Source organism: Salvelinus fontinalis, chromosome 16 (assembly GCF_029448725.1).
Source record: "Salvelinus fontinalis isolate EN_2023a chromosome 16, ASM2944872v1, whole genome shotgun sequence".
NCBI lineage: Eukaryota > Metazoa > Chordata > Actinopteri > Salmoniformes > Salmonidae > Salvelinus > Salvelinus fontinalis.
The window spans coordinates 46,202,416-46,214,327 of NC_074680.1; the positions used below are offsets into that span (position 1 = coordinate 46,202,416).

The window sequence follows — 11,912 nt, forward strand, 5'->3', positions numbered from 1 at the left end:
TACTATAATATTACTATAATATTACTCTACCTTCCACTGGTATAATATTACTATAATATTACTCTACCTTCCACTGGTATAATATTACTCTACCTTCCACTACTATAATATTACTATAATATTACTCTACCTTCCACTACTATAATATTACTATAATATTACTCTACCTTCCACTACAATAATATTACTATAATATTACTCTACCTTCCACTGGTATAATATTACTCTACCTTCCACTACTATAATATTACTATAATATTACTCTACCTTCCACTGGTATAATATTACTATAATATTACTCTACCTTCCACTACTATAATATTACTATAATATTACTCTACCTTCCACTGGTATAATATTACTATAATATTACTCTACCTTCCACTACTATAATATTACTATAATATTACTCTACCTTCCACTGCTATAATATTACTATAATATTACTCTACCTTCCACTGGTATAATATTACTCTACCTTCCACTGCTATAATATTACTATAATATTACTCTACCTTCCACTGCTATAATATTACTATAATATTACTCTACCTTCCACTGGTATAATATTACTCTACCTTCCACTACAATAATATTACTATAATATTACTCTACCTTCCACTACTATAATATTACTATAATATTACTCTACCTTCCACTACTATAATATTACTATAATATTACTCTACCTTCCACTGGTATAATATTACTCTACCTTCCACTACTATAATATTACTATAATATTACTCTACCTTCCACTGGTATAATATTACTATAATATTACTCTACCTTCCACTACTATAATATTACTATAATATTACTCTACCTTCCACTGGTATAATATTACTATAATATTACTCTACCTTCCACTACTATAATATTACTATAATATTACTCTACCTTCCACTGCTATAATATTACTATAATATTACTCTACCTTCCACTGGTATAATATTACTCTACCTTCCACTGCTATAATATTACTATAATATTACTCTACCTTCCACTGCTATAATATTACTATAATATTACTCTACCTTCCACTGGTATAATATTACTCTACCTTCCACTACAATAATATTACTATAATATTACTCTACCTTCCACTGGTATATTACTCTACCTTCCACTACTATAATATTACTATAATATTACTCTACCTTCCACTACTATAATATTACTATAATATTACTCTACCTTCCACTGGTATAATATTACTCTACCTTCCACTACTATAATATTACTATAATATTACTCTACCTTCCACTACTATAATATTACTATAATATTACTCTACCTTCCACTACTATAATATTACTATAATATTACTCTACCTTCCACTACTATAATATTACTATAATATTACTCTACCTTCCACTGCTATAATATTACTCTACCTTCCACTACTATAATATTACTATAATATTACTCTACCTTCCACTACTATAATATTACTATAATATTACTCTACCTTCCACTACTATAATATTACTATAATATTACTCTACCTTCCACTACTATAATATTACTATAATATTACTCTACCTTCCACTACTATAATATTACTATAATATTACTCTACCTTCCACTGCTATAATATTACTATAATATTACTCTACCTTCCACTGCTATAATATTACTATAATATTACTCTACCTTCCACTACTATAATATTACTATAATATTACTCTACCTTCCACTACTATAATATTACTATAATATTACTCTACCTTCCACTACTATAATATTACTATAATATTACTCTACCTTCCACTACTATAATATTACTATAATATTACTCTACCTTCCACTACTATAATATTACTATAATATTACTCTACCTTCCACTACTATAATATTACTATAATATTACTATAATATTACTCTACCTTCCACTACTATAATATTACTATAATATTACTCTACCTTCCACTACTATAATATTACTATAATATTACTCTACCTTCCACTACTATAATATTACTATAATATTACTCTACCTTCCACTACTATAATATTACTATAATATTACTCTACCTTCCACTACTATAATATTACTATAATATTACTCTACCTTCCACTGCTATAATATTCCTCTACCTTCCACTGCTAAAATGTTACTATACCATTACCACTGCCATAATGTTACTATACCATTACCACAGTACCCAGCTCACCCTGCTGGAGTCTAGTCTACAGGTCAGACACCTATAGCACATACAAATCTGGTATTTTAAGGAAGTCTTTGGATATGTTCCATTCTGATGCCCTGTCTATACAGGGGGCCATTCTGAGAAGTGTGGTAGTGTGCTTTTTTCAAGTGTTAGTCATTCATGTTGTAAGGGTAATGTTATTGACGTGTGTGTCCTCTGCAGGGCTGTGAGGCCGTCTGAGCTGGTGGGGAGTGTGTGGACCAAAGAGGACAAGGAGAAAAACTCTCCCAACCTGCTGAGGATGATCCGTCACACCACCAACCTCACGCTGTGGTTCGAGAAGTGAGTAGTACTACTACCACTCATCCAAGCCCTGGGGTTCAGAGGTTAGCTGGGTCTGTTTCAGTAGGTGGGAAACGTTTTTAGAAACAGTCAAATAGAGAGATACTACCTGAACTTGTCCAATAAGAACACAGATTTTCTATTGCAGAAATGTTTTTGCTACAGTGTGGACTACTGAACATGTCCCTGCTGTGAACTCAGTCAGTAACATTCATTCTGATATCCATTTTCTTTCTCTCTCTTTCTGTCTTTCTCTGTCACTGTCTCTCTGTCTCCCTCTCTCTGCCTGTCTCTCTCCCGTCTTTCTCTCTGTCTCTTCCTCTCTCTGCCTCTGTCTCTCTCTCTCTGTCTCTCTGCCGCTCTCTCTCTCTGTCTCTGTCTCTCTCTTTCTGTCTCTCTGCCTCTCTGCCTCTCTGTCTCTCTGTCTCTCTGCCGCTCTCTCTCTCTGCCTCTCTCTCTCTCTGCCTGTCTCTGTCTCTCTCTCTCTCTCTCTGCCTCTCTCTCTCTCTCCCGTCTTTCTCTATCTCCCGTCTTCCTCTCTGTCTCTCTCTGCCTCTCTCTCTCTGCCTCTCTGTCAGGTGTATTGTGGAAGCAGAGAACCTGGATGAGAGAGTAGCAGTGTTAACGCGGGTCATTGAGATCCTGCAGGTGTTTCAGGAGCTCAACAACTTCAACGGTGTTCTGGAGGTGGTCTCTGCCATCAACTCTGTCCCCGTCTACCGGCTCGACCACACCTTCGAGGTGATCACACACACACACACACACACACACACACACACACACACACACACACCTTCAAGGTGAACACAGCGCAGACGTGTACCTTGGGGTGACGGCCCAAATGGTACACTGTTCCCTATATAGAGAGAATAGGCTGCCATTTCAGGATTAAAGTAGTGCACTATGTCGGGAATATGGTGCCATTTGGCACACAAAAAAGGTCAGTTTAACCAACCATTACTGTTTGTAGCAGAACATGGATGCATGGTTGACGTCAATTCAGTTTCAATCCAGAAGTAAACGGGTATATTCCTATTCTAATCTAGAAGTAAACAGGTATATTCCTATTCCAATCCAGAAGTAAACGGGTATATTCCTATTCCAATCCAGAAGTAAACGGGTATATTCCTATTCCAATCCAGAAGTAAACGGGTATATTCCTATTCCAATCCAGAAGTAAACGGGTATATTCCTATTCTAATCCAGATGTAAACGGGTATATTCCTATTCCAATCCAGAAGTAAACGGGTATATTCCAATCCAGAAGTAAATGGGTATATTCCTATTCCAATCCAGAAGTAAACGGGTATATTCCTATTCTAATCCAGATGTAAACGGGTATATTCCTATTCCAATCCAGAAGTAAACGGGTATATTCCAATCCAGAAGTAAATGGGTATATTCCTATTCCAATCCAGAAGTAAACGGGTATATTCCTATTCCAATCCAGAAGTAAACAGGTATATTCTAATCCAGATGTAAACGGGTATATTCCTATTCCAATCCAGAAGTAAACAGGTATATTCTAATCCAGATGTAAACGGGTATATTCCTATTCCAATCCAGATGTAAACGGGTATATTCCTATTCCAATCCAGATGTAAACGGGTATATTCCTATTCCAATCCAGAAGTAAACGGGTATATTCTAATCCAGAAGTAAACGGGTATATTCCTATTCCAATCCAGAAGTAAACGGGTATATTCTAATCCAGATGTAAACGGGTATATTCCTATTCCAATCCAGAAGTAAACGGGTATATTCCAATCCAGATGTAAACGGGTATATTCCAATCCAGAAGTAAACGGGTATATTCCTATTCCAATCCAGAAGTAAACGGGTATATTCCTATTCCAATCCAGAAGTAAACGGGTATATTCCTATTCTAATCCAGATGTAAACGGGTATATTCCAATCGAGAAGTAAACGGGTATATTCCAATCCAGAAGTAAACGGGTATATTCCTATTCTAATCCAGAAGTAAACGGGTATATTCCAATCCAGAAGTAAATGGGTATATTCCTATTCCAATCCAGAAGTAAACGGGTATATTCCTATTCCAATCCAGAAGTAAATGGGTATATTCCTATTCCAATCCAGAAGTAAACGGGTATATTCCTATTCCAATCCAGAAGTAAACGGGTATATTCTAATCCAGATGTAAACGGGTATATTCCTATTCCAATCCAGATGTAAACGGGTATATTCTAATCCAGATGTAAACGGGTATATTCCTATTCCAATCCAGATGTAAACGGGTATATTCCTATTCCAATCCAGAAGTAAACGGGTATATTCTAATTCAGATGTAAACGGGTATATTCCAATCGAGAAGTAAACGGGTATATTCCAATCCAGAAGTAAACGGGTATATTCCTATTCTAATCCAGAAGTAAACGGGTATATTCCAATCCAGAAGTAAATGGGTATATTCCTATTCCAATCCAGAAGTAAACGGGTATATTCCTATTCCAATCCAGAAGTAAATGGGTATATTCCTATTCCAATCCAGAAGTAAACGGGTATATTCCTATTCCAATCCAGAAGTAAACGGGTATATTCTAATCCAGATGTAAACGGGTATATTCCTATTCCAATCCAGATGTAAACGGGTATATTCTAATCCAGATGTAAACGGGTATATTCCTATTCCAATCCAGATGTAAACGGGTATATTCCTATTCCAATCCAGAAGTAAACGGGTATATTCTAATTCAGATGTAAACGGGTATATTCTAATCCAGATGTAAACGGGTATATTCCTATTCCAATCCAGAAGTAAACGGGTATATTCTAATCCAGATGTAAACGGGTATATTCCAATCGAGAAGTAAACGGGTATATTCCAATCGAGAAGTAAACGGGTATATTCCAATCGAGAAGTAAACGGGTATATTCCAATCCAGAAGTAAACGGGTATATTCCTATTCTAATCCAGAAGTAAACGGGTATATTCCAATCCAGAAGTAAATGGGTATATTCCTATTCCAATCCAGAAGTAAATGGGTATATTCCTATTCCAATCCAGAAGTAAACGGGTATATTCCTATTCCAATCCAGAAGTAAACGGGTATATTCTAATCCAGATGTAAACGGGTATATTCCTATTCCAATCCAGATGTAAACGGGTATATTCTAATCCAGATGTAAACGGGTATATTCCTATTCCAATCCAGATGTAAACGGGTATATTCCTATTCCAATCCAGAAGTAAACGGGTATATTCTAATTCAGATGTAAACGGGTATATTCTAATCCAGATGTAAACGGGTATATTCCTATTCCAATCCAGAAGTAAACGGGTATATTCTAATCCAGATGTAAACGGGTATATTCCTATTCCAATCCAGAAGTAAACGGGTATATTCCAATCCAGAAGTAAACGGGTATATTCCTATTCCAATCCAGAAGTAAACGGGTATATTCCAGTGGCGTGCCTGGGGCCTGGGCCTTCAGTGAGGTACTACACAGTCCCACCCGAATTAATCCACCTCTTATTACCATCATTATGATGCCATGGCTCTAGACACTATACATTTAGACAGAAACGCTGGGCCTGGGGCCTGGGCCTTCAGTGAGGTACTACACAGTCCCACTCGAATTAATCCACCTCATTATGATGCCATGGCTCTAGACACTATACATTTAGACAGAAGCGCAGTATAACCAGGCGTTGCGTCACCTTGAAATTGACAAAAATTTACATTTTTGGGTAAACAGTGTTTACCCAAAAACATGACACAATCAATGAGTCTTTTCAATATGTCCCTATTTTTCTTCACCTTTTCATTGTGCAGCTCCGTTGCCCTGCGCGCTTGTTCTTTGAGCTGTAGATCCACTCGGGTGTCCCCAAAAGTTTTCAAAAGCACCATTGCTTGTAAGTGACCAGCCGTACTTTGGTGTCTCGTTGCTGCCTTGGTTAGACAACTCAAGTTTGCAAAGCCAGTGTGGCTCCAAACACCAAATCGATCACTTGCAAATAATAGGCATTCCCAGCAGTACAGTTTGCAGTGCTTCTTGGAGCCAAGGAGCCATTGATAGCGCTCGTAGTTGGAACTTTGAAAGTGGCGAACGAACCCCTTTCCCGCCTGTGACAGGCTTTGTAGCGTCTGCGTCGGGCGACCTCTCCTTACAATGTCTAACTTTTCTTGAAAAGTTCGTCTTGAGAATGGCGTTATAATTATATCCTCGACCAAATCGATATCTTCTCCTCCTTCCGCCATTGTGGGTTGAAAAAACAGCTTAGTAGTATGCGAATTAATTTGTTTATCAAATTCAGTTTCCTTGTTCTGAGGTTCTGCATAGACCTGCCCATAGGACCTGCCTCTCAATATTGGTAATCCAATCAAAAGACGTGCACGCACTACGCCTGCTAGCTGGCTCCTGTGTAACACTGGAGCCAGCCAGCAGGCGTACAATAGCCAACTCTAAAGCTGATTGGTTGACACAAAATTTTCATTTCCATTCACTATAAGCTACAAGCGCCCGCACTGTTGATTCTGAAGGCCTGAGGGCAGATTTTAGACCCCTGGCAACACATGATGGCTGAATATGATTGGATAAAAGATCGAACATAAAGACAAGCCCTCCAAATCTCAACCTGAGGCTGGAAGCAGTGCAACCAAGAGGAAAGCTATGAAATGAAGAGTATAACTCTTACTCTGGGGAATAATTTAATACATATTTGTGGGGGGAAAAAAAAAAAATATATATATATATATATATATATATATATATATATATATATAAATAAATATATATATATATATAAATAAATAAATAAATAAATAAATAAATAAAAAAGTATATTCTGATGATGTTTAGGCCAGCAGAGAAGGCCTTGCTGGCCCTGACGGCCCACCACTGGTATATTCCAATTCCAGAAGTAAACGGGTATATTCCCATTCAATGAAATAGAATTGTCCCCAACCCTGTCAGCATGCAATGTGTACTGTCTGGTGCCTATTGGCTGGTGCCTATTGAGCACTAAGACCAGAGAGAATAGATTTATTTGATTCGTCACGTCCAATCTCCTCCTCCAAAAACCCATTTGATGAGAAAGTCAGAGGTCCCTCCCCTCTGACCTTCTCATCCAATGGGTTTTGGAGGAGAAGGCGAAGAATCAAGAAAATGCAATTTGACATTCTCCCAATCCTTTTACCGAGCAGCAAGTTAACGAGAGATATTGTCCTTGTCTTTCAGGCGGTCCCCGAGAGGAAGAAGAGGATCCTAGAGGAAGCAGTGGAACTGAGCCAGGACCATTTCAAGAAGTACCTGGCCAAGCTCAAGTCCATTAACCCGCCCTGTGTGCCTTTCTTTGGTAAGACCTTTCGGAAAGACGGGAGAGCACTGACAAACAGTACTACATCCTTCTCACACTACCGAGCCTGAACTGTACTGACCTGTCACCCATCCAACATAGTTGCTGGAACCGTAAAGGTCAATGAGAAGGGAATATGTTGACGCCAACACAGTACGGTTCGTGTCAGAATAATACTGTGAAAAGGGTATTAGGTGACACACGCATACCATCTGGCCCTGCCCTATCTACCTACCTGACCAGGTATCTACCTGCCCTATCTACCTACCTGACCAGGTATCTACCTGCCCTATCTACCTACCTGACCAGGTATCTACCTGCCCTATCTACCTACCTGACCAGGTATCTACCTGCCCTATCTACCTACCTGACCAGGTATCTACCTGCCCTATCTACCTACCTGACCAGGTATCTACCTGCCCTATCTACCTACCTGACCAGGTATCTACCTGCCCTATCTACCTACCTGACCAGGTATCTACCTGCCCTATCTACCTACCTGACCAGGTATCTACCTGCCCTATCTACCTACCTGACCAGGTATCTACCTGCCCTATCTACCTACCTGACCAGGTATCTACCTGCCCTATCTACCTACCTGACCAGGTATCTACCTGCCCTATCTACCTACCTGACCAGGTATCTACCTGCCCTATCTACCTACCTGACCAGGTATCTACCTGCCCTATCTACCTACCTGACCAGGTATCTACCTGCCCTATCTACCTACCTGACCAGGTATCTACCTGCCCTATCTACCTACCTGACCAGGTATCTACCTGCCCTATCTACCTACCTGACCAGGTATCTACCTGCCCTATCTACCTACCTGACCAGGTATCTACCTGCCCTATCTACCTACCTGACCAGGTATCTACCTGCCCTATCTACCTACCTGACCAGGTATCTACCTGCCCTATCTACCTACCTGACCAGGTATCTACCTGCCCTATCTACCTACCTGACCAGGTATCTACCTGCCCTATCTACCTACCTGACCAGGTATCTACCTGCCCTATCTACCTACCTGACCAGGTATCTACCTGCCCTATCTACCTACCTGACCAGGTATCTACCTGCCCTATCTACCTACCTGACCAGGTATCTACCTGCCCTATCTACCTACCTGACCAGGTATCTACCTGCCCTATCTACCTACCTGACCAGGTTACTACCTGCCCTATCTACCTACCTGACCAGGTATCTACCTGCCCTATCTACCTACCTGACCAGGTTACTACCTGCCCTATCTACCTACCTGACCAGGTTACTACCTGCCCTATCTACCTACCTGACCAGGTATCTACCTGCCCTATCTACCTACCTGACCAGGTATCTACCTGCCCTATCTACCTACCTGACCAGGTATCTACCTGCCCTATCTACCTACCTGACCAGGTATCTACCTGCCCAATAACTACCTACCTGACCAGGTATCTACCTGCCCTATCTACCTACCTGACCAGGTATCTACCTGCCCTATCTACCTACCTGACCAGGTATCTACCTGCCCTATCTACCTACCTGACCAGGTATCTACCAGCCCTATCTACCTACCTGACCAGGTTACTACCTGCCCTATCTACCTACCTGACCAGGTATCTACCTGCCCTATCTACCTACCTGACCAGGTATCTACCTGCCCTATCTACCTACCTGACCAGGTTACTACCTGCCCTATCTACCTACCTGACCAGGTATCTACCTGCCCTATCTACCTACCTGACCAGGTATCTACCTGCCCTATCTACCTACCTGACCAGGTATCTACCTGCCCTATCTACCTACCTGACCAGGTATCTACCTGCCCTATCTACCTACCTGACCAGGTATCTACCTGCCCAATAACTACCTACCTGACCAGGTATCTACCTGCCCAATAACTACCTACCTGACCAGGTATCTACCTGCCCAATAACTACCTACCCGCCTGTCCCAGGTATCTACCTGACCAATAACTACCTACCCGTCTGTCCCAGGTATCTACCTGACCAATAACTACCTACCTGACCAGGTAACTACCTACCTGACCAGGTATCTACCTGCCCTATCTACCTACCTGACCAGGTATCTACCTGCCCTATCTACCTACCTGACCAGGTATCTACCTGCCCTATCTACCTACCTGACCAGGTATCTACCTGCCCTATCTACCTACCTGACCAGGTATCTACCTGCCCAATAACTACCTACCCGCCTGTCCCAGGTATCTACCTGACCAATAACTACCTACCCGTCTGTCCCAGGTATCTACCTGACCAATAACTACCTACCTGACCAGGTTACTACCTGCCATATCTACCTACCTGACCAGGTATCTACCTGCCCTATCTACCTACCTGACCAGGTATCTACCTGCCCTATCTACCTACCTGACCAGGTATCTACCTGCCCTATCTACCTACCTGACCAGGTATCTACCTGCCCTATCTACCTACCTGACCAGGTATCTACCTGCCCTATCTACCTACCTGACCAGGTATCTACCTGCCCTATCTACCTACCTGACCAGGTATCTACCTGCCCTATCTACCTACCTGACCAGGTATCTACCTGCCCTATCTACCTACCTGACCAGGTATCTACCTGCCCTATCTACCTACCTGACCAGGTATCTACCTGCCCTATCTACCTACCTGACCAGGTATCTACCTGCCCTATCTACCTACCTGACCAGGTTACTACCTGCCCTATCTACCTACCTGACCAGGTATCTACCTGCCCTATCTACCTACCTGACCAGGTATCTACCTGCCCTATCTACCTACCTGACCAGGTATCTACCTGCCCAATAACTACCTACCTGACCAGGTATCTACCTGCCCAATAACTACCTACCTGACCAGGTATCTACCTGCCCAATAACTACCTACCTGACCAGGTATCTACCTGCCCAATAACTACCTACCTGACCAGGTATCTACCTGCCCAATAACTACCTACCTGACCAGGTATCTACCTGCCCAATAACTACCTACCTGACCAGGTATCTACCTGACCAATAACTACCTACCCGCCTGTCCCAGGTATCTACCTGACCAATAACTACCTACCCGTCTGTCCCAGGTATCTACCTGACCAATAACTACCTACCTGACCAGGTATCTACCTGCCCTATCTACCTACCTGACCAGGTATCTACCTGACCAATAACTACCTACCTGACCAGGTATCTACCTGCCCTATCTACCTACCTGACCAGGTATCTACCTGCCCTATCTACCTACCTGACCAGGTATCTACCTGCCCTATCTACCTACCTGACCAGGTATCTACCTGCCCTATCTACCTACCTGACCAGGTATCTACCTGCCCTATCTACCTACCTGACCAGGTATCTACCTGCCCTATCTACCTACCTGACCAGGTATCTACCTGCCCAATAACTACCTACCTGACCAGGTATCTACCTGCCCAATAACTACCTACCTGACCAGGTATCTACCTGCCCAATAACTACCTACCTGACCAGGTATCTACCTGCCCAATAACTACCTACCTGACCAGGTATCTACCTGACCAATAACTACCTACCCGCCTGTCCCAGGTATCTACCTGACCAATAACTACCTACCCGTCTGTCCCAGGTATCTACCTGACCAATAACTACCTACCTGACCAGGTATCTACCTGCCCTATCTACCTACCTGACCAGGTATCTACCTGACCAATAACTACCTACCTGACCAGGTATCTACCTGCCCTATCTACCTACCTGACCAGGTATCTACCTGCCCTATCTACCTACCTGACCAGGTATCTACCTGCCCTATCTACCTACCTGACCAGGTATCTACCTGCCCTATCTACCTACCTGACCAGGTATCTACCTGCCCAATAACTACCTACCCGCCTGTCCCAGGTATCTACCTGACCAATAACTACCTACCCGCCTGTCCCAGGTATCTACCTGACCAATAACTACCTACCCGACTGTCCCAGGTATCTACCTGACCAGGTATCTACCTGACCAATAACTACCTACCCGTCTGTCCCAGGTATCTACCTGACCAATAACTACCTACCCGCCTGTCCCAGGTATCTACCTGACCAATAACTACCTACCCGTCTGTCCCAGGTATCTACCTGACCAACAT

General features: G+C 41.9%; 1 protein-coding gene across 1 annotated transcript in view; it reads left to right on the plus strand.

The window, feature by feature from the left end:
* LOC129813253 (son of sevenless homolog 2-like) overlaps positions 1-11,912 on the plus strand; it is a 96,251-nt gene that overhangs the window by 71,030 nt on the left and 13,309 nt on the right. Inside the window, exons 13-16 of the mRNA XM_055865553.1 lie at positions 2,376-2,495; positions 3,074-3,236; positions 7,698-7,815; positions 11,894-11,912. The exon at positions 11,894-11,912 is cut by the window's right edge and continues 154 nt beyond it. Of these exons, the coding sequence (XP_055721528.1) occupies positions 2,376-2,495; positions 3,074-3,236; positions 7,698-7,815; positions 11,894-11,912 (420 nt within the window). The remainder of the gene's footprint in view (positions 1-2,375; positions 2,496-3,073; positions 3,237-7,697; positions 7,816-11,893) is intronic.